This window comes from Eretmochelys imbricata, chromosome 9 (genome assembly GCF_965152235.1).
Source record: "Eretmochelys imbricata isolate rEreImb1 chromosome 9, rEreImb1.hap1, whole genome shotgun sequence".
Taxonomy (NCBI): Eukaryota; Metazoa; Chordata; order Testudines; family Cheloniidae; genus Eretmochelys; species Eretmochelys imbricata.
Window position 1 is genome coordinate 36170363 of NC_135580.1, and position 23825 is coordinate 36194187.

At 41.3% G+C, this 23825-nt stretch overlaps 1 protein-coding gene across 6 annotated transcripts in view; it reads left to right on the forward strand.

Annotated features, from left to right (window-relative positions):
* Positions 1–23825, forward strand: part of DOCK10 (dedicator of cytokinesis 10) — a 252846-nt gene that overhangs the window by 136421 nt on the left and 92600 nt on the right. For all 6 annotated transcript variants that reach the window (XM_077827342.1, XM_077827346.1, XM_077827344.1 and 3 more), the window contains 6 exons: positions 1321–1476; positions 3651–3872; positions 6804–6926; positions 8671–8753; positions 16037–16159; positions 17705–17784. In XM_077827342.1, the coding sequence (XP_077683468.1) occupies positions 1321–1476; positions 3651–3872; positions 6804–6926; positions 8671–8753; positions 16037–16159; positions 17705–17784 (787 nt within the window). The remainder of the gene's footprint in view (positions 1–1320; positions 1477–3650; positions 3873–6803; positions 6927–8670; positions 8754–16036; positions 16160–17704; positions 17785–23825) is intronic.

The following is a 23825-nucleotide window of genomic DNA, read 5'->3' on the forward strand; positions in this document are numbered from 1 at the left end:
AGTGTTTGAGCTACCCATCTTGGCAATGGCTGCTGCTGATTTGTTGATTATGTAGCATTATTTATAGCTGATCTGCTTTTTAGATGAGTGGCATTAAAACCTAGCAGTGGGTGATTCTCAAAAAGGTTTCAATTTTGCTTTCACTTGAAGTCAGTGGCAAAATATTATTGACTTCAAGAAGAAACTGCACTGGGACCAAAGCTTGGTTCAGCCGGAATAAGAATACCAAAGTTTAGTTCCTTCTCTGAACTATGTCTCAACCTCCTGAATCTCCCAAACTGGACTGGAAATCTCACAAGAACAGGCTATCTCAAGATTCCTGGTACTTCCTCATGGTCTGGAAATACTACAAGAATAGCATTTTTCATGGTTATTCCCTACTTTGGCTTTTACTGCAAAGATGCATACGGAAAAGATAAGCAATGGGAAGAAAAGTTCACCAAAGCTACTTAAGTAGCTTAGCTGGGGATTTGGAAGGTTCAGGTTGGTTTTAATTTATTTGAACATCTTTAGTAGCTTAATAGACATTAAACTTCAGGATTCAGGGCTTGTTACTTCTCTCATTGAATGGATGTTTTGCCAGTGGTTAATGGGGAACAAGACTGGAAAAACAATCATCTTTATGACAGGTTTCAGAGTAGCAGCCGTGTTAGTCTGTATCTGCAAAAAGAAAAGGAGTACTTGTGGCACCTTAGAGACTAACAAATTTATTTGAGCATAAGCTTTCGTGAGCTACAGCTCACTTCATGCATGCATGCATCTGATGAAGTGAGCTGTAGCTCACGAAAGCTTATGCTCAAATAAATTTTTTAGTCTCTAAGTCATCTTTATGTTGTTGAGAAATAAAAACCTTGCCTAAAGCTGTAGTCAGGACACCCCTCATTCAAGTCAACTGAAATATAGGGTGATAGAAGTCTGAAATCTACTACACAGATGTCTTTGGAGTTACATTCTGTAGTGTTTTGTCTACATTCATCTAAACAGGGAAATAATTCAAATTGGTCTCTGTTTTTCAAATTACAAGAAGTTGACACCAAGGTGCTGGACTGGAATTCAGGGGATGTAAATTCAATTCTCAGCTCTGCCACAGACACCCTATGTGACCGTAGGCAACCTCTTTCCCTCAGCTCTTAATCTGTAAATTGGGAGTAATAATACTCTCCTTCCTTATAGGGGTTATATGGGGATAGATTATTCATGTTTGTGAGGTGTTCAGATACTGCAGTAGTCAATAGTGCAGATAGAAATCTTATTTATAATGTTGGATTTTTTTTTTGTGTATACTACACATAAATAATCAGCCCAAATTGTTTATTCTAGGCCTCAAATCTTCAGAAAAAGGAGTTTCCAGGAACAGATTCAGTGATCAAACCATTTGAGGAAAAGGATGCAAAGAGGATCATGATAACTTGTAAATCCCTCAGTTTGAATCTTCAGGCTTGTGTGACTGAGAACGAAAATGATCCTATAACCAATGTAAGCTATGTATATTTCTCTGCATATGCATGTCTCTTTTCCTCAAGGATGGGACTGCTTAAATCTGCATTACTGCTGCAATTAGGAGGTGCAATGAAAGCTCCTTCTTCCATATTCCAAGCTTGCTCTTCCCTCTCCCTGTGTGTATGCATTAGGCTTTAATCATGTACTCAGGGAGTTCTTAGACCAATGTTCTGCGGTTAATAATTGTATTGAATGTAGCAATAGAATATTTTGGAGGTATTGATTCTTTGTGGATCTAAGTGCAATAGAAAACAATCTGTGAAGATCCCGGTCAGCCTTTTCTTCACTCTGCATTATGGCCCTGATCTAAAGCCCATTGGCATCAAGACTCCCATTGACTTCCATGGGCCTTGGATCAGGTCCTATAAGCACACAACAAATTGGTAGCAATGTAGAGCGGGCAACACTCTATCTGATAAAGCACAGTGTTTTGTAATGCTAATGTGCTCCCTCCATTGTACAAAGTGGGACCATAACCCAGTAGTTCACTCTGACTTTAGGAGATGTGTATATCTGTTGTGATGATGGAAGATTATTATTGCATTAGGATAGAAAATAGCACTGGGCCTGTATACAAGCTAAATGAAAGTAGACAAACTTTCATTTTATTGATTAAAGTGCTTACAGACTTTATAAATCCATGAAAGCACAATAAATATTGAGGCACAAAACTTAATCTGTAATATCCTCCTCCCACTCTTATTCTTGTAAAAAAAAAAAAAAAAAGAAAGAGGGAAAACCTAAACCATCAATGCACAATCCCTGGATCTTGTTAACTTCTGCTTTAAGTGGGAGAATTTCAAATATTTCATCAAATCCCATGTTCTGGCAATTCAGCTTCCATCCATTACATATGAGACATTGATTTTTCATTTGCAGATCACCACTAGACTGGGTGCATAATCAGCATATGGTGGTCAGTACTTTTACAGCAGAATGAAGGAGCTGGGGAAGTAAAGTAATGATGATTGTAGCAAGGAAATGCAATAGTCCAGAACTACGAAAGCATAGAATGGATTATCTGCTAATGCACCCTGCATCCATAATTTCATTAAGGGTCCTGTTCCACAGAGCAATGCAAAGCAGCTGTAAACTGTAATGACTGCAGCCAAGCCTTTTGTGTCAGGACATTTGTGAAATGTGTTTCTCAAGGGATCCGTTTGGTAACCTTAACCCTTATCTGTGAACTAGCTGGTCTGCATATTTCTCATTCACATTTCCGATTTAGCTGCCAACTGTACTGTCAAACCCAAGTTTTCAGAAATCATGAGTCAGGCCCCCCAGACTCATGAAACTGGTTTAAAAATCCAATGAGATAAATGTTTGGTCTGTTTTTTGAACCACAGGGTTCATGTTTTCATGCTTTTCTCTGCAACCATGAAGCTAAACACTTTTTAAAAAAATGAAAGCTGAGATTTTGACCTAATCACTGAATTCTAGGAGCAGGTGCTTTAAAAAAAACACCAAATATTGCAGGACTGGTGAGAAAATGGCAACGTTGTGTCAGCAAAGTTCTTTATTGTTGTTACTGCATGCACAATTGCAAAGGGATGCTATAAAGCAGGGGTTCTCAAACTGGGGGTCGGGACTCCTCAGGGGGTTGTGAGCTGTCAGCCGCCACCCCAAACTCTGCTTTGCCTCCGACATTTATAATGGTGTTAAATATATAAAGAAGTGTTTTTTTAATTTATAAGCGGCGGGGGGGGGGTCGCACTTAGAGGCTTGCTATGTGAAAGTGGTCACCAGTACAAAAGTTTGAGAAACACTGCTATAAAGAGCAAAATCAAGGAGAGCATGAGTGCTGCAACGTCCTCCCAGAACAGTGCTGTGTTTGTTTTGCCCTTTGTGATTCTAGCTCTGCTAGCTAACATGAAGTGCAGGCAGAGCTATCACTATGCCTGACCTCTCCCAGTCCTTTCTGGGTAGTCTAACCCTGCAGGCAGAGCTAGAGTTGCAGCCCTGGAGTTCAAGGACTAAAAACATGTACTGCACCTGCACAGTGGTGCAAAGGTGGGAGAAATTTCTTGCACCCTACATCCTCTGGTGGCTGCACAGTCTGGCACATTGGACATAGAACTGATAGGTTTTAAACCTCTTGTGTTCTGATAGTATTATATTTTAATCAAGCTGTTTCTGATTTTTGTCTCTAGATTGAGCCTTTTTTTGTGAGCGTGGCTCTGTTTGATATCAGGGACAACAGGAAAATCTCTGCTGATTTTCATGTGGATCTGAACCACACACTTGTTACACAGATGGTTTTAGGTTCCTTGTCTTCACTGGAAAATGGCAATATTGAAACAATGGACACAAGTGAAGCAAAAGAACCACTGGTCAAGGGATTTCCAGAGACTTGGTTGAAGTATCCAAAACAGGTACTTGATGCATGATGTGTCTCACTGATGTTTAAATGGGACTGTTCACACCACTAATGATACTTGTGTTCCATATGCACTGTGCACATCCTAAACTGGGCTCTAATGGCTCCTTTGAAACTATCAGTATCTGTCATCTAGAGAAACCCATGAAGTGTGCAGCCATTTTTATGCTAACTCTTTGGGCTCAATCATTGACCTCTCCCAAACCAGCCAAACAAAATCACAATTTAAAATCTCATCTAGATGTCTGCATTACTCTCTAAGTTATGACACAGTCTTGTTATTGTCACTCTTGTCCTCCATTTACTCTCCATACCAGTTTTCTTTTCCATATTATTAATTTATGTTACATCTGTTTTTAGGCTTTGATTCAGGAAATCACTTAAGCATGTGCTTGGGGGATTTCCTGAATAGGGATGTTTTCCTGAACTGGGTCCTAAGATTGTATGGTAATGGGACCATCTCTTCAGTAAGTTCTGTAATTCATCTTTTTGCAAAAGGATGTTTGGCTTTATCGTCGGGCCAAATTCTAACATGATGTATCACATTTTGACTCCAGAATTTCCTTATAATTTCAGTTGAAGATACGATTACACTCAGGTATTAAACTGCATACTAATGAGTCCGTTGTATGGCTGTGACCAAATTTCTTAAAAAAATAGGCATCTATGCTATCTCATTAGAGGCAATTTTTAATGGAAAGAAAGCTCCCTGGTTACCTGAGATATCATAGGGCTGCCCCAGTAGAGATGGTCAGAAACTCAATTTTTTGCCAGAGAAAATTCTGTAAGAAAAATCTCCTTTCAAAAATTTTCAACCAAAAAGTGGTGGGTTTTCTAAAGGAATTTTCAAAATGACGTGAAAGAAGAATGTTAATTTTACTTCGTATCAAAACGACATTTCAAAATGAAAACTTTCATTTAGTTTTCAAATGTCAGAGTGATACAACATTTTTCATTTTGTTTCAACTTAAAATATCATTTCATTAAGTTTTTATTTCTAGAAACTGAAAAATTTCAGCTTTCATTTTTTGTTTTTTAAATTAATTTATTTTTATCCTTTCTCTCGCTTTTGTACTTTTCCCTCCTTTGTCCAATGGGATACAGGGGAGAAGGTAAAGAAGTGTGTAAAAGTGGGGAAAGCACCGATTTTCAAGCTTTTTTACTGTTTTCCAAAAACTGAAAATAGATTTTTTTTTATTTCCCAAACTGAAACAAAACAATATTTTAAATTAAAATGAAACAAAACATGTCATTTTATTTTAATGGTGATTTGAAACAACATTTTTATTTCAAATTTTCTAATCGGAGAATCAAACATAATCCTCAAAATTGATATTTTCCAGTGAATAGTTTTAATTTTAGTTACATTTTTGTTTGAAATCAGCTCTGCTATTTTAACATCCAGAAATACAGATTCCTCTGTATGTAAAGCAAAAGGAGAATCATGATGAAAAATACAAATGATCTGATTTCTTGTATTGAAAATATATCACTCTGGTATCATATTCAATATTCTCATCTTACATATGTGTACATATCACAAAACAGATAACCAGTCAATATGAGCCCTTTCTGGGATTCCAAAGAAATTTAAAAGTGAGGCATTAATTCGACTTCCCTTTAAGTTCAGTTAGACTTCCTTAGTGCTGTTTACGTACACTCAGTGACTTGAGGATAAGTCTCAGATGAGCCTGCATGCTATAACCGACCCTCTTCAATGATTGTCTAGAAGAAATTTTGAGAGCCACTGATGGAAACCTACAAGATGGTGTACCCATTGATGGATGAAAAATTAGTCATCTGTGGTTTGCTGGTGATGTTGAGCAGATTGGATCATCGGAATAAGAGGTGCAAATATTGCTCGAAAGAGTAGAGATGGAAGCCGAGACTGTTAGGTCTAAAGATATCACATGGAAAGACAAAGACGGTTGAAAAGTTGAAGATATTTCTACCCAAATTTGAAGAGACATTGGAGTGTGTTGAGCACTTCAAATACCTGGGTAGCTTGACCACAAAGGATGCTAAACATCACTTAGAGGTCTGACATAAAATTGGAGTCACTCCTGCTGCCCTAGTGACATGCAGCCACATTTGGAGAAGCAAAGGTATTACCATGAAGTGCAAAATGAAATTGCTATAGTCTCTTGTCTTCAGCATCTCGCTGTATGTATGTGACACATTGACGCTAAGGAGCCAGGACATTAAGAAGCTTTCCGCCTTGTAATTGGAAAACTACAGGTGATTGCTGAGCATTAGCTATACCTCATACGCGACTAATGAGGAGGTGATCCCTCAAATTTACAGCATAACTGGAGTGATACCGTCAAGGATACTATCAAGATGACCAGACAAAGAAAACTTGAGCTGTGAGACATATGGGCCAGATAAGTTTTGCAGGGATTGGTGCCAGGTGCAAGGGGCAGAGGGCACCCACAGCAAGTTGGTTCGACAAGGTGGTTGACTGGATGAGATGCAGTATGGCACACTTCTGTGTGAAGACTGAAAAATGAGGAGGAAGATTGCTGGCCAGTGACTCCTGTGTGTTGTGTTTACTGTTCGTTGTGATGTGACTCTGTGGTTGCTTTGAACTATGAGAGAACATATGTATGTGAGTAACTCTAAGAGAGACTAATGAACCATAAAGGGCTTCAGTTTGTGTAAATGATCTAACATTTACACATCACCTCTGTATTTGGCCCTGTGAGTCCAAACAAATAAACCTAAGTTGGCCTAAGGAAGTGAAGTCCCGGTGACATCCCCATTAAGGGGACTAGGAGAAAGTGCAAGATCCACCAACACAGAAGCCCTCTAGGTTCACTTAGGCTCAAACAGGAACTTCCTTTCCACCAACTGGGGGCATTGACAATGTCTCCACTTGTTACAGAATTGTTATATGCTTATTAACTATACTCTTTTTTATTCATAGGCTCTTTTCTCCATAAGTAACCCCCATTCTGAGATTGTTTTGGTGGCAAGAATAGAAAAGGTGCTCATGGGAAATATTGCCAGCAGTGCTGAACCTTACATTAAGAATCCAGACTCTAATAAGGTAATGCAGTATAAACATAAATTGCCTCTTTGATTGTTCGTGTAAATGTTGTGGGTGGAAAACACTGCACACTATATTTGCAAGGCTTATGAGTTTATGGATGCTTAATTGTACAGGCTCACTTAGGATCCTCTCCTATTGAAGTCAGTAGCAATATTCCTCTTGACTTCAGTGGAAGTAAGATGAAGCCCTTAAACATGTAATGCAAGAATAAACTTAATATAGTAGATGTAGTTTGCATCAGGACATCTGGCAATAGAACTGAGTTGGTAAATATGCATTCTAGATGAAATACTGTGTGATTATAATCTATTTGTTGTCTACTACTTGTGCTGGTATTATTCTAGCTGAGTGAATTTCAATGCCCCCAGCCCCATACAAAGCATAAGTAACTGCCCTTTGAGAGGGGACTTAGGTGGGTGTTTGGTTCCAGCCGTCCACATGCTGCAATCTAAAGGCAGGCAGCATGACTACATTACCAATGCTGCAATGGGCTAAAAGGATGACTGCTTCCATTATAAAGTGATTTTGGAACATCGTATCCTAGCTAGTCTCCCGCTACAGTCCCAAGCAGGCAGGTGTACAGCCTACTTCCATGGTGCACATGGGGTGCAGAGGCTTCTTTGTGGGTACGTGTACACTGCATCTGAGAGGTGTGATGCCCAGCAGGGGTAGACAGATTCAAGCTAGCTCAGCTGGCACCAAGTGTCTAAGAATAGCAGTGTGGATATTATGGCACTGGCATACCTCCCTGCTGCAATGTAGACATACGCTGTGTGGCCAGTTCACACTTGCCCTTCCTTCACATAAGGGTTTAAGAAGGGCTCTGTATGCTAAGGAGATATTTACCACTCTGATATCTTGACTCTACATAATGATTAGGACTTGAGTGTGTTGCACAGAGTGCCGCAGCAGATTTGAGGTCCCCACTTTAGAGGTTTCAGAAAATTTAATTTCAATGAACTGGGAGAGAGAGATTGAAATTGTAAACGCGTAAAGGTACCTGCCATGGTACACATTTTCCTGACATGTATTTTTTTAACTATTTCAACAAAAAATATTTCCTCTGTTGGTGTGCCTGAACAATTTTAAACTCCAGGGTTGATCTGCTACTTGGATTTATATGCACTCAAAATGCTTTGCAGACACTACACTGAAAGGCCGAATTCTGTCTTGACTTAGGCCGCATGAAACCCCATTGATTTTAACGGGGTTGCGGAAATTGTAAGGCAAGACAGAATCGAGGTTGACATCTGCTGGCTGCACTATGATATCCCAGCTCTGAGACCAGAATATCAATCTTACCATTCAGTTAATTTAAACAAGAGAGCCGTGGTACCATGGAAGGGATTAATTTGCAGGAAGAACATGTAGTATTTCCACTGCTTCCCTTTCCCAGTGGCTTCCACCAAAGGGAAGGGAAGACTAAATTTCTTCAGGGGCTCCATAAAAGACCCCCCAGCAGAGGTTGCTCAGAGGATGTACTTAAACAGTGCATCCCTGTTACCCTGTTCTCACCTCCTCCCAGGGCCAGCGCCACCCCCTGTGGACCTCCAGCAGAGTGCAACTTTTCCCTAGTAAACTTTTCCCATGATGACGCTCCACCACTCTGGTCTGATTTTGTTAACCCTTCAGATAAACACCACCTAAATTGCATTTCCGGTACGCATAGGTACACACCTTGTTTCAAAAACTGTGATGATGACATTGATGATACCAATGGTATTTATTTTTCTTTACCTAGTGTGCACAAAAAGTGTTAAAATCCAACAAACAGTTCTGCGGCAAGCTGGGGAAATACCGTATGCCATTTGCTTGGTCAGTGAGGTATGTATATTGATTATTTTTATATAACATTTCTAACAACATCTTACAGCTCACCCTGCTTTTGGATTCGTGTACTTTTATTATGAGCCACATTTTCAGTTTCAAACTAATACTTTCTACTTCATCCATGCCCCTGGCTGATCCTGGTGGCTTTAATCAATTCTGTTTTGTCCTATTTCCCTTTATTTATGGAAATGAATTAAAGTCATGTTCCCATTAAATACTCGTGTGGTAGCATCTATCACTCACACACCTGCTGAAGTTGCTAGAAAGCATCAAGAACAATGTCAGTTTATGACAATAATGCAGGAGCAGACCCACTCTGAGCAATTTTGTGCTAAATATTCTAAGAGAGGTTTGAAAGTTAAAATTCTTTCAGGAGACTTTTAAAAAGCTAATTCTTCTCTGAAATGGGAATTGAATACGTACTATAGGAGCCTAAATACAGATTTAAGACCCTACATGTAGGTATCCAAGACTGGAACTCTGTCCCTGTGATTACACCTGTCGAGTTTTGAGAAACATTGGCCAAAGATCTGGGAGTTGCACAAGCTCCTAGTAGCCCCAGTGCCTATGTCTTGGTGGTGGTGGAGGGGGAGAATGCCTTGGAAGCACTTGCATTGTTAGCATTCTCAGCAGGCATTAGAAAGCTGGAGGTTTTATTTATTTTGTCTTTTCAGTAATAATTAATGACAATAATGTGTTTATTGTTGGATCCCCTCTCTTGTAACGCTTAGCCTCATGACCTCTACCTCTTCTCCTGGTTGCTTCCTGTCCATTTTCTTTCCATAGTACATCTGCACGTTCTACTCTCTCTCACTTCCTCATCTCTCCTTTGGGACTATTCCCTGCTTTCTTTGTTGCCTTCTCCTCTTCCCAGGTGTCATGGGGATGTGCCAGTCCTGGAGTACCCCCCTGCTGGCCAAGTGTGGCACTGCAGATGTTCCCTGCCTGTTTCCTTCTCAAATGTGCATCTCATCCACTTTCTACAGGCCTGTACTGGAGATGTCGCTTAGTCCTCCAGCCAAGTCACAAACAAAACTTAACCCTTTCTAGGGTAATAAAAATCCAGTTGAAAGATCCCAACAAACAAAAAAGTTCCTTTGCCCTTCAGCGGCTTCTCTTCAGCCCATCCTCTGGGCCCTGTTCTTAGCCCCTTTCTGGGCTTTGAGAGTCTTTCTGTCCCTGGGTTAGAGCACTCAGCGCCCAGGCTGACTCCCTGACAGTACCAGTCCCTTTCTAGGATCTGCTCTCAGAGGTAGGGCTGGCCACGTCTCCCCTTAAAGGGGCCAGTCACCCTGTGATACCTGACACCTAGATTCCTGCCTTCTGCCTTGGTTTTCTCCCTTCCTGTATTGTTCTCCCTCCCCTCTGTCTCTATTTTTCTTTGATTCCTTTCTTCCTCCTTTTCTGTTTTGGTCTCTGCTCCTTTGTCCTACTTCTCAATTTATTGCTGTCCAGAGAGCACTGCTCAGTGGGGTCCAGTAGCACCTCAGGCACTGCTCCCCATTGTGTTCGTAGTATATGCACCAAGTGGGGAATGGAACCTTGCTCAAAGGAGTAAGGTCTGCTAGAGGTAGAAGCACTTTTCTTCTATAGCTTCTGTCCTGCCATTTTGTTTCAGGAATGGTAGAGCACTAAATGGAGGCCCTACAGAAGCAATTGGGGAGCAGCAGCTTCCCCCTCGCCCCACTTGACAGCTTTCTAGTTGAGGGGCTGTCCAGGACAATCAGGGGTAGTTGTAATGCACATGGAATGGGTTTGGAATGGGTATACTCCTACCTGACTTGGAGCTGTGGAGCCCCAAGGGGGAACTGTCGCCATCCCCAGGGCAGATGGAGGTGGTGATTCTATAATTATAGAGGTTCGGAGATGAAGAAGTGGGGAGGGAGGCAAAAGAACAACGAAGCTGAGCTATTAGAAGCACTCATTTATATTTTATTGGCAGACAGTTTGGTTGCTCTCCAGTAAAGTAAGGAGAGGGGTTTACTTGTTCAAGGAAAAGGAAGATAATTTGTTCTGCTGTACTGTACCCAGTTCAAGGATGCACATCAATATTTAACAAATTTATATGGCCACAGGACCATTCATCAAAATTACATGAATAGTTGTCTGTTGGTTTGGCAGAACAGTTTCAGCATATAAGGGAAGGTACAATGGAGGTATATGCAGGCTAGGAGCCAAACCTAAGCTATTTCTTTCTTAACTCTCTCCTTCCTAGCTCATTCCCACTGCTGTACCACTAGTGTGGCAGGAGAAGAAACTGAGACTCCTTTGCACAGGGACTACTCCCTGCAGGCATGGGGCGGGGGTGGCAGAGGCAGAGCTGGCTGGTCACCGGGGGGGGGACGGGGACGACGACATGTGCAGGGGCTGCATTGTTCCAGTGCATTGGTTAGCTTGAGAAGCATGGTGACTCAGTCAAGAACTCCCACCAGCACAGCACTACTCTGCAATAACCCCACTGTGAGCCGAGTCTAGTGATCGAGCCCTTCATCAGCATCCCTAAACCCTCACACCCATCGAGCTAAGTGGGATGTGAAATCTCTTGGCACCTTTCTGGATCAGGTCGTTAGTAAGCAAACTCAGCTCCAGTCTGGGTGACAGGCTCCCCAGGTAGAGCGTGTGAAGTGTTACCTGCCTTGAGAAGCGATTTTATGAAGCCAATCAGCTGAAAGGGGAGCTTCCTAAGCTCGCAAGGAGAGAAATGCCAAGGAGAGGGGCTTAAGTGCCTCAGGATCCTCAGCCACAAATCCTCTCCTGGAATTAGGCATCTAAGCCAGGTCAGCCACTTAAGTAGTCCATGTCCTAGTAACCAAAAACATCCCTCCCTGCTGCTGATGCTTGATATCTCTCTTGTGCTCGCTCCCTGTGCCCCCCAGTGTCTTTTGATCACTAAGGCAGTCTGCTGCCCCTCCACCTATTGGTTGCCTGCCTCTGGCCCTCCTGATGGTGGGGCGGGGGGGGGGGCCTGGCAGCTCACAGGTGTTAGGCATGGTCTGAGCACACCCACCGGAACAGGACCCACAGGTGAGATTGGTGCTCCCCTGCTTAATTTGAGAATCCTACTTTGGGGCCTCAAACTACAGACTTCTTTTCCACTCTGAAATATGTTGTGGTCTAATTATTGGCTCTTCTTAAACTTCTCCATCGTTAATGAGAACATGGCAGATGACACGGTGTAGCAGAAACACATTAGTCCAAATTCACTACATTCATAAACACATTGACAGCACTGGTGTTATGCCAGGGTTGAATTTGGTTCAGTAGGTCACGTTCTGCTCGCATTTATGCCAGTGTAAATCCAGAGTAAATCTATTGCCATACTCCCAGTGGCATAAGAACAATGAAGTATAACAAACACTGATATAACAAAGAATTTGATCCAACAAAATCTATTTCTAATTTTGTAGCTTGAAAATAGATATTTCCACAAGACACACATCACACCACACAAAAAATGTTTTGACTAGGATAAATTGCAAAAATCTTGGGTTGAAAATGTATTTTCCACTTATTTATTTTCTTGCATTAACTGTGTTCACATTTTATTGTGGAAATTTTCCCTTTTGAATTATTATAATTTAAAGCAGTTACAGATGGCCACAGTGTGATTTTTACATATTCATTCACTCAACCAAAATATGACAATTGCATATGTGTCATGTTGTCATTTGTGCAATTGAAACTCTGATTACTTTATTTAATAACAGAATTGTATGCACTCTTCAGGTTGCTGACTCAGGTTTGTGCCAGGATTTCTCTCTGGCATTGGTCTCATTTGGTGCACTATAGATATTTGCAAGTGACTGTAATTACACTATACATTAGAATGACAGTGTGATACATCAGCCTTCCATTCTCATATTCCTACCAAACCTGCCAAGATTTGTAGATGTATGTCTGGTCTCCATTTAATAGATGTGGGGAAACTTTACTCACTCGGATTAATTTTTACATCTACCTACACAGATCCCATAGTATGACTCTCTTAACACTTTGCAAGGTTTGGGGCCAGATTCTCAGCTGGCGTAAACTGGCATAGCTGCTCTGAAGCTAATGAAACTATGCTGACTTATACCAGCTGAGGAGCTGGCCCTGTATCTCTGACCAAACAGGTGAGCCATCCCTCCACAGTATCTTAGCCAACCTTTAAGAAATGTCATACCAAGTTTAATATTAAATTGTGACCTTTCTACAGATATTTTAACCTACAGAACCAGTATAATTACAATGTAATAGCTAATGAAATACATACTAAAAAATAATATAGAAATGTTTAAAAGGTTAACAAAGGATCTCATTATTTATTAAATTCTGTTGGTTTTCAGAGTATTTTTATAGAACAATATTAAAGTTTAATTCCTTTTTAGTTATCTAGGACTTTTCCAAAAAGGAGGCTTGTAGTACACAAGGAACGATCAGTAGAGAGTTAATAAATTATTATTCAAATGCTAAATTCCTGGATTTTATGAGCATTTTATGATCCATCCCTTTCTTTGAATTAACTCAAGTTTTGTTCAATGTCAGCTGTCATTATCAAATAACTGTAGATTACTTTCTATGGTCAGGGACTCTCACTTGCAAGTGTGACTCATAATATAAATCTATCTAGCAAAGTTTAAGGCTGAAGTTAGTTAACTAGAGCTGTAATACACATAATGCTTGCTGCAAAAGCAATTCTTCAGCTTTTATTAAGCCCTAATAACTGAGGTACCAGTATGATCTGGCAAGCAAAAAGCCACGTAATTCTCTTCTCAGTGTATATACATAAGCCCCATTATAACATGTGCCTAAAGGAGACCAAATTTTCTAACTGCATACACAAAATATGAATAGTAGCAAAATAGACTGTAAAGATGGTTTATTGCAAGTGGGTGATTGCTAATGTAAGAATCTATTTGCATACACGGTTGCCTATTTCGTTCATTCACGTGCATAGTTTTCATGCAGTTTTGGTGTTCAGTGATCACACAAGGCTTGCAAGGAATCTGCTTTGTTCCATGTTTGGTTACAACTGGCTGTGCATAACAACAAGAGCTTCTCAGTGCCCTGAAACTCTGTGTAGGAAGCTCAACCCTTAAAGGTGCAGCACCTAATTCCACAGCAGTTACCTGTTTGTATTAATATATTTATATTTTGTGTGCACTACTTACATACCTTTTCTTTTTAATCTGCAGTGAAAGTCCATCAGTATTTTTGGACTGACATCTCCCCACCTTACTCTTCTAGCCTGGATGCTGTGTTTTAAGGCCTCAGTTGCTAGAGCAGTAGCTCTCAACATTTTCAGACAACTGCACCCCTTTCAGGAGTCTGATGTGTCTTATGTACCCCCAGGTTTCACCTCACTTAAACTACTTGCTTACAAAATCAGACCTAAAAATACAAAGGTGTCACAGCACACTATTACTGAAAAAATGCTGACTTTCTCATTTTTACCATATAATTATAAAATAAATCAACTGGAACATAAATATTGTACTTACATTTCAGTGTATAGCATATAGAGCAGTATAAACAAGTCATTGTCTTTTAGTTTGTACTGACTTCTCTCGTGCTTTTTATGTAGTCTGTTATAAAACTAGGCAAATAGCTAGATGAGTTGATGAACCCCCTGGAAGACTTCTTTGTGCCCCCAGGGGTACGTGTACCCCTGGTTGAGAACCACTGTGCTAGAGTAACTGAATGCATGGGGAACAGAGAGAAAGAAATCTTCCCCATCCCACAGTGACTCTGCAGTCACTTGACAAATTCTAGTGGCACAACGGAGGCTACTTATTGGTTATTTCATACATCTCTCCTGATAATCTGGAGACCTAAGGCTTTGGAGAATAGAAACAATGCTAAAAGCATTTGATAAAACAGAGTTAGGTTACTTCCCTGTAGTTATGGAGAAATTTAATGTTGGTCACTCCACCTCAGCTAACTGAGTTAAGACATTGTACATTTATCCTTATCAGTAGAATCTTCTTCTCGGGGTTTACTCGGTTATTTAGTATCTGGCAATATTTCCTGCTGACATCAATTATTTTTTCACTGGCAGTATAACAGAGAGGTAAATTAGGGAAGAAAGCCTGGCTACTTGCTTTGTGGAGTAGCCCTTTGTGTCAAAAGCATTTTACTTTTCTTAAGCAATCTTTTTTCGTGATGCAGTTGAATCCAATGTTGTTTGATTGCACAGCTGTTATAGTATCCAATCCAGCCAGAGTGTTTGAACCCTTGGGCAATTCAAAGGGCACTGGAATGTCTTAATTAAATCCTGAAACTGGCAGTGAGCAGAAGTGCAAATATCTGAGAATGATTTCCTGTGCAATCAAAAGCTGATATGTATTTTTCTTAATTATAATATGATATTTCTTTTTTCTACAATTAGTTGTTTATATTATCAAAAGTGTAGTTAGAACTCTTCAAACATGTATTGAGACAAGTTACACCAGTGTAAATCTACCCTTGTGATTCTGGAGAGGTGCAAAGCAGATTTAATGGGCTGGAAAATCTGGCTCAAGGTCCCTGCCCCGAAGAAGTTACATTCTAAGTCCCCACACATTCTAAGTCCCCACTCCGGCAAAGACTTACAGATGTGCTTATTTTATCATAAGCAAAGCCAATGGCTGAGAGCTGAAGCTTTAAAAATTCAGAGGGGAAATAAGGTGCAGTGTGTCTTTGGGGTTTGGGTTGTTTGTTTGCTTGTTTGTTTGTTTTTACAGTCAAGGCAATTAACCATTGGAACTGTTTACCTCAGGGTGTGATTAATTTTCCATCACTTAAAGTCTTTAAAATCAAGATTGGATGTCTTTCTAAAAGATATGCACTAGCTCAGCCAGAAGTTATCAGCTTGATGTATGAATAACTTGGTGAAATTTTGTGGTCTATCTTATGCATGTGGTCAAACCAAATGATCAGAATGGTCCCTGTGAATCTATGAACTTTGTGCACTGTGAGTAATCTTATGTAAGTCAGTAGAACGATTCACATTGCATAAAATTAAATGTATATCTAAATCTTTGCAGGACTGGCGCCTACATACACACATAAATTGTGTCCCTTTGGAACACCCAAGTATGATTCAGCTACATCCCCTAACAGGAACTAAGAATAGCATGTTTGCTTTAAAGTATATGTCATGGAGAGCAATTTTAACTATCTGTTCCCTTTGACTTTTGCACAGGAGTTCATACTGTGTCATCAGTGATGAACAATTATGTGTGAATTGAAAATTCTCTAGTAATATGACTAAGCATGCCTGGCTGTCATCAAATATATGTTGTTTTCTCTCTTTGTAGACCAGTGTTTAAGGATAATCAGGGAAATGTTGACAGAGACTCCCGATTTTCACCTTTGTTCAGGCAAGAAAGTAGCAAGATTTCAACTGAAGATTTGATTAAATTAATAGCAGAATACAGAAGGTAAGGAATGGGTTTTAGGTCAGCTTTGGAGAGGCCTAAGGTTATAATGCTATTTTCATTAGTGTCCTTGTTCGCGTTGGCAAGTGTGTCAAAATAGCCATATTAAATGCATGTTTTTCACGTTAGTCCATTATCTGCCAAAGAGTGTTTTTTGACTGAGCTTTCCAGGATAATTGGAAAGGCATTTGACATTAATACACATTATTATAATTAAAAGATAGTGATTCATGGAATTAGTGTCAATTAGGGAAGGTGCAGGTGGAAGAACAAGCAAGAACACACTGTGAGAAAAAGAGAAATATACATGAAAGTGAAAAGAATCCTTTAATGGCTCTCCCATCCCTCCCTATTTTTTATAATTGGGAACTCCACGGCAACCTGTATAGTGGACATTGGAATCATCTACTTTTCTCAAATGTTTGCCATTACGTGAATTCTGAAATTCTGATTTGGCTGGTTCTCCTCTCACAGAAGTGTAAATCAGGAGTAATTCCACTGAAGTCGATATATTTGCACCAGTGTGACAAGAGAATCAGGCCCAGAATATCTTCCTGTCTCCTCATATCCCAAAAACAACCCTCAAAAAACACATTAATTTGACAAAACATCACAATTCCATTTGTAGGAAATTCTTTGTGATTTGATTTGATTCCAATGCTGAAGTCAATGGAAGGACTCACATGGGCTTTGGATCAGGCCCTTAATCCTCATAGTTACAAGTATACGGCAATACGTTCACTGACATCCCCAGTAAGCTAAGGGGTTGGCCATAGATGCATTAGTCAGCTTGTCTGAAGCATCTCCTTTTTTAGAGAAGAACAAGATCACTTTGGCATCCTCAGGGCATCCATGCAGGCACAATGCCTGTGCCTTTGTCCCCCTCAATATAGCTGCTGCAGGAGCCATGATGCCCTAAGCTCCCCACAAGTGAGTGTTCTCAGAATTCCCATTAAAGGGGGGCATGTTTCAAATTGTAGAGCAGTAAGCAAATTGAAAAGCAGTAAGTTAATGCTGATGAGGTCTTCACTAATTCACATGCAAAAGTCCATGGGTCCTTCATGACTCTCTTCCATATGACTCCTTCCTTTCCCATGAATCCCTCTCCCCACAAAATCCCCAAGGAAGTACTTCCACAGAGAAGGCAGGAATGAAGCAACACTTCTCACTTCTGCACCCCTGGGTTTGGATCTGCTGGAGTCCAGTCACCCTTTGCTGAGGAGACGGTAGGGAGAATATGGGCCAAGGGTTTTGTGGGAGCATATGAAACTATTTTGCGAGTAGAAATAGTTGGAAGTAAGATTTTTCTATTAATCAAAGTGTCATTTTGATTTCATATCTATTAACCCATTTTAATTTTATTAGGAAAGTAATGCACTTGTTTTTCTTACGCAGTTTGGTAGCTCTGTTAAATACGGTTTACCTTTCACTATTTCATGATTTAAATAACTGGTGATATTTCATTTTGCTCTCTTAAGTCAGAAATTACATCCCCTCTTGCATTCTCTACACCAACTTCCTAAAATGTTTTCATTTCTGTCATTCCAGAGCAGAGAAGATTAGCAAAATACAGACCATACCTGGCAACCTAGACATTGCAGTAAATTGTTTCCCTTTGGAACACCCAAGTATGAATCCATTTTATAATTATTCTGGGTTTATAAAATTTAATGTGAGCCTTTAAAATTAATTATTGCTTTGATACAGTTCTGGAAGTCGGGAAAGAAGGAACTGTAATTTGGGGGTTTGTTTTGATTTTTTTTTAACCAGTGCATATTCAACTGTTTTTTATCTTTTTCTGTGCCTTGAAGTAACCTATTTTGTATTGTAGGAAGAGCATGTCCTGTGTTCATTTGATGAGTCACAGTCTGTGCATGTAAAGGGGCCTGATTCAAAGTGCACTGAAATCAGTTGAAAGACTAATTGACTTTCGTGGATTTTGGATCAGCTCCTGTAGGAAGTGTTGTTATTGTAGCTATGCCAAGTCTCCGAACCCAAATTTATTTCATTTGTTCTCTTTCTACTTCAAGGGCCACTCCTCTCTGTGGCCCAGTCTTGCAAAAAGCTCAGTACATACCAACTCCCCTCGCCATTAGGAGTTGAGTGCCCTCAGCGTCTCACAAAACTGACCCCCTGTAAATATACAGGAAAATGTCAGTGAATCAATAAGTTAACACTGAGTCTTATAAAGGAGTTGAAGTCTTAGCTGTAGTGGCAACATTTCTACAAAAGTGAGGAATACAGCTGAGGAAATAATATTTTTTCCATTTTGGAGGGCTGAACCAAAAAATCTGGAAAAATAATCCCACTTGATTGGAACCAAAAATTTTTTTTTGTCAAATCAAAATTAAAAAAATCATAAAACTGAATAAATCCAAACACTGTAAGTTGACCCAAAACAATTTTTAATTTTTTTTTATTAGTTTCAAAATGATTTGGCTGACTTGATTTACTTTTTCTGAGTTTTTTGTTTCAGTTGGGGCATTTTGGATGCTTTTTACCTTTTTTCCTTGCTTTTTAAGGCCAAATTAAAAATCAAAACACTATTTTGAATAAAAAGTTGAAAAAAAAGGTTCAACTCTTTTGATTTTGTTTTCCCAACCAAAACTATTAATCAAATTCAACATGAATTTAGCTAATAATTTCAGACCCTGAAAAATGCAATTAATTGAAAAAACAATTTGTTAAAAATATCTGCCGAGTTTTAGTGAGGAATGAAATTAACAGCCTCTCATTCTCTTATGATACAATCACTAGAACACCAGACTGAGGCATAATCAGGGCAACCAAGTAGGGAGGTAAGATTCTTAAAGGATATAAAACACTTCTCTCCAATGATATATGTTTTATTTATACTTAGCATTTAAATTTGCATCAATTTTGAGAAATTTTCACTTAAATTTTAACTACAAAATAACTTCACAAAAATGTCAAAGGTATTTTTTTAATATAAAATTAAGGGAAAGTTCCCCATTTTGTTGCAAATATCACTGTAGGCAAAACGCCCTTTTTCACACAGATTTTTGTGCTATGTTGTTGCCTAACTCAATATTCACTTTTGATATAGGGCTTTTCAAAGAGCATGTGGAAGTTATTATTTCCCCAGGGGTGCTGTACCCCTGCTCTGCCCCAAGGCCCTGCCCCAACTCCGCCCCTTCCCTCGAGGCCCCGCCCTGACTCTGGCTCTTCCTGCCCACCACTCCAACTCCTCCCCTGAGGTTCCCGCTCACTGCTCTCAGCCCTCCCCTGAGCTCCTCCCCCAGCTACCAAACAATTGATCATTGTTTAACAGCTGTGACTGCTGGATGCTGAGCATCCCCTATTTTTTTTCCGTGGCTTGCTTCAGCTCCAGAACACGACCAGGGTCAGTGCCTATGAAAGTTATCAAAGTCAGTGGGATCTAGCCTCCCAGATGCCATTGTCTCCATTGAAAATCCCACCGTGAACTATTAATAATAGTTTGAAAAGTCCTTTGGCATCAGAAAATTTGCCTTCCTCTAAGGGCCTGATCAAAAGCTCATTGCAGTGAATTTAAAGACACCTCTTTAGTGGACTTTGGACGAGGCCCTAGAGCAGCAGTCTGTGTTTAACACCTCCTTTTCCATGAAAATTTTAATTATTCTTAGCCAATGCTAAGGAAAGTTAATGAAAAGAGAGTTGGCCAGCAATCCTAGCAAGACTGTCTTTCTAAGAACTGACATTACACTGCTGAGGATTAGCATCAATTTGCATTAGACATCAGAAGGAGAATCTCTATTTTAATAATGTTTGATTTACAATATGTCCAGCAAGTGCCTGAAGTACTGAAAATTAGGAGAAGTTGTCAGTGTTTAACCTGATATAAAACCCCTGGCCCCTCTGCTGACTGATGAAAGGGAGCCAAACATATATACGTCCTGCAAGGGGAGTGTTGGCAGCTACGTGAGATGTTCCTCCTATGCTATATAACCAAAAGTCTCCCTTCTGCAAAATATCCATGCATCTACCAGACAATTCACAGGAAGGGAGCAGGGCTAGAGGGTAGGGTAGGAAGGTAAGCAATAAGTGCTATAGTTGGGGTGTTCCCCGTTTATCTCAGACTAAATCCACATTTGAAAAAACAGGGGTCTGAGGCTCCACTCAGTGGAGTCACAGAGAATAGCTAGTGGCCTGGTAGTCAATAGCAACATGACCAGATGTGTGTGTTTGCACTGAAAATGACTTCATACACTGCCTGGGATCCACAGTTCCTGGATGGTGATGGTGTGGTACAATTTTCCTGTCATGGACTCACAGGTCGTGCCCCCTCTTGGCCGTGCGGTCCCTGGGGGGAACCCCCTTCAGTGTGACAGCCCTGCCCCGGGGGTCCACTCTCTCTCAGGGGCTAAGCCCCTCTGCCTCCTGGAACCGTACCTCTCTGAGCCTTAACATGCCTGTCTCTCGTCATGGGCTCCCACTGGACCCCCGGGGCCTCCACTCCCAGAGTGAATAATGCAACCCTGTTCTCTAGAACAGAGTGACTCTCAGCCGGTGTAAAACAGGAGGGTTTATTTGAGTGTCTGAACACAGCATAGGAAACTCTCAGGGCTTTCAGGCCTGGCCTCCCTCAGCATAGCACATCTAAGTCTCTCCTGCATCCAGGTGGGCCCTGCCTGCTCTCTCTTTCCAGTCCCAAGCCCCCATGCTTTCTAGCTGGGTGTCTGATATCATCTCCCCCAAACCCCGCCTCTGTCCATTGTCTTACAATCATAGAATCATAGAATATCAGGGTTGGAAGGGACCTCAGGAGGTCATCTAGTCCAACCCCCTGCTCAAAGCAGGACCAATCCCCAATTAAATCATCCCAGCCAGGGCTTTGTCAAGCCTGACCTTAAAAACTTCTAAGGAAGGAGATTCTACTACCTCCCTAGGTAACGCATTCCAGTGTTTCACAACCCTCCTAGTGAAAAAGTTTTTCCTAATATCCAACCTAAACCTCCCCCACTGCAACTTGAGACCATTACTCCTTGTCCTGTCCTCTTCTACCACTGAGAATAGTCTAGAACCATCCTCTCTGGAACCACCTCTCAGGTAGTTGAAAGCAGCTATCAAATCCCCCCTCATTCTTCTCTTCTACAGACTAAACAATCCCAGTTCCCTCAGCCTCTCCTCATAAGTCATGTGTTCCAGACCCCTAATCATTTTTGTTGCCCTTCGCTGGACTCTCTCCAATTTATCCACATCCTTCTTGTAGTGTGGGGCCCAAAACTGGACACAGTACTCCAGCTGAGGCCTCGCCAATGTCGAATAGAGGGGGACGATCACGTCCCTCGATCTGCTCCCTATGCCCCTACTTATACATCCCAAAATGCCATTGGCCTTCTTGGCAACAAGGGCACACTGCTGACTCATATCCAGCTTCTCGTCCACTGTCACCCCTAGGTCCTTTTCCGCAGAACTGCTGCCTAGCCATTCGGTCCCTAGTCTGTAGCTGTGCATTGGGTTCTTCCGTCCTAAGTGTAGGACCCTGCACTTATCCTTATTGAACCTCATCAGATTTCTTTTGGCCCAATCCTCCAATTTGTCTAGGTCCCTCTGTATCCTATCCCTGCCCTCCAGCGTATCTACCACTCCTCCCAGTTTAGTATCATCCGCAAATTTGCTGAGAGTGCAATCCACACCATCCTCCAGATCATTTATGAAGATATTGAACAAAACCGGCCCCAGGACCGACCTCTGGGGCACTCCACTTGACACCGGCTGCCAACTAGACATGGAGCCATTGATCACTACCCATTGAGCCCGACAATCTAGCCAACTTTCTACCCACCTTATAGTGCATTCATCCAGCCCATACTTCTTTAACTTGCTGACAAGAATACTATGGGAGACCGTGTCAAAAGCTTTGCTAAAGTCAAGAAACAATACATCCACTGCTTTCCCTTCATCCACAGAACCAGTAATCTCATCATAGAAGGCGATTAGATTAGTCAGGTAGTCTTCTATCCAGGTAAACCCTCCTCTCCTCTCAGCTGTCCTTTGCACCCTTCTGGCTGGAACCAGCTGGTCAGGTCACCAGGGTCCTCTCTTTGCAGCCCATTGTCCTCCCACTGGCCAGAACAGGCTGTGACTCCCAAGCTGGGCCTCCCGGTCACCAGTTGCTGGGGTATCCATTCTCCAGGCCATTGGCTGGGGTCCCAAGTTCCCTCATTGGTCCTCTGTAACAACAAACTCCCTCTCCCATCACCTTGTTAGATCAGTAACACCCAGGGAAACTGAGTCCCACCCCCTCCGCATGAAAACCATTGAAAAAAACCAAGAGAACCCCCCACTTTGTCACAGTTCCTGTGCCATTGCTCTTTAAAAGCTGTAGTGTTTTTGCATTATTTTCTCCCCTTTACGGTTAATTTGACAAAGTAGGGAAATATATGGGTCTATATCACTATATTCTGTGAGCTGCTAGAAATGCAATACATTTCAGGGAAGGGGCTGGAATAAAGAGTCCTCAGGATTCTGTGTTAGGTAATACTGGGTACCAACAAAATAGAAACTGTCTCTTTCTGAGAACCTAACAGAGACCATTGCTGGTACAACAGTGGTGCAGATATTCAAACGTGGAGATGGTCTCATTCCAGAGATGGCAGAAAAAAATTGCCTTTTTTTTTTCTGAAAACTTTTACAAAACTTTTCCTTAGTTTTTGTGGAAAATTTTAATTTTTTCAGCAGAGCTCTTCCTAGGTCATTTAAAATAAAAGAAATAGGTTGAAGGCAATATCCCATTATCCTCTTAAGGCCTTTCATTCCTATCTTATATATCGGTTGTTTCAATCAGAAATATATCTATCACTGCTGCTAGCCCAGTGGGGCTAATCATTTGGAGGCAGTAGAGCAATAATGTATCCCCTTCCCCAGAGCAGAGTGCTAGGACTCTGTCCAGCCAAGTGCTCATGGAAAAATTACTGGACTGTACTATGCAGGCCAAGACATCCTAACCTGGGATCAGAATCTTCCAGGATGATGGAATGTTAGTAATTTGGGAAAGAACTCTCAAAAGCCTAAGTGTGACCATTGAATTTTTCATTGGCTGATGGATGGATTTTTGAGGTCACCTAAAGTGATCAACTTCATGGAGCTAATGGGAATAAATCAGATAAAGAACCACTTACGGTAGCCATTGGCCCATATTGGCTGATCAGTACTAAGGGAATGTAATTCAGCTACTAGTATTCATTGGGAGGTAAAGGACAAAGGCTTCCATGAATGCCACTTTCTAGCTTATTTCAGGAATACACCCGACAGCTAGGGATGAAAATGACTGAGAGCAAGCATGAGAAATTGGCTGGAAGGAAGGCTGAACCCTTTAAGTTTGTTAAAAAGAAAACTTAGTAATTGAAGAGAAACAGCCTCTACATCGGGGCAGGCAAACTTTTTGGCCTGAGGGCCACATCGGGTTTCCAAAATTGTATGGAGAGTCAGTTAGGGGAGGCTGTGTCTCCCCAAACAGCCAGGCGTGGCCCAGCCCCTGCCCGCTACCGACCCCCCTGCTTCTTACACCCTGATGGCTCCCCTGGGACTCCTGCCCCATCCAATCTCCCCTGTACCCTGTATCCTGACAGCCCCCTCGGGACTCCTGCCCCATCCACCACACCCTGCTCCCTGTCCCCTGACTGCCCCCTGCCACCCCATCCAACCCCCCTGTCATTCCTGACCG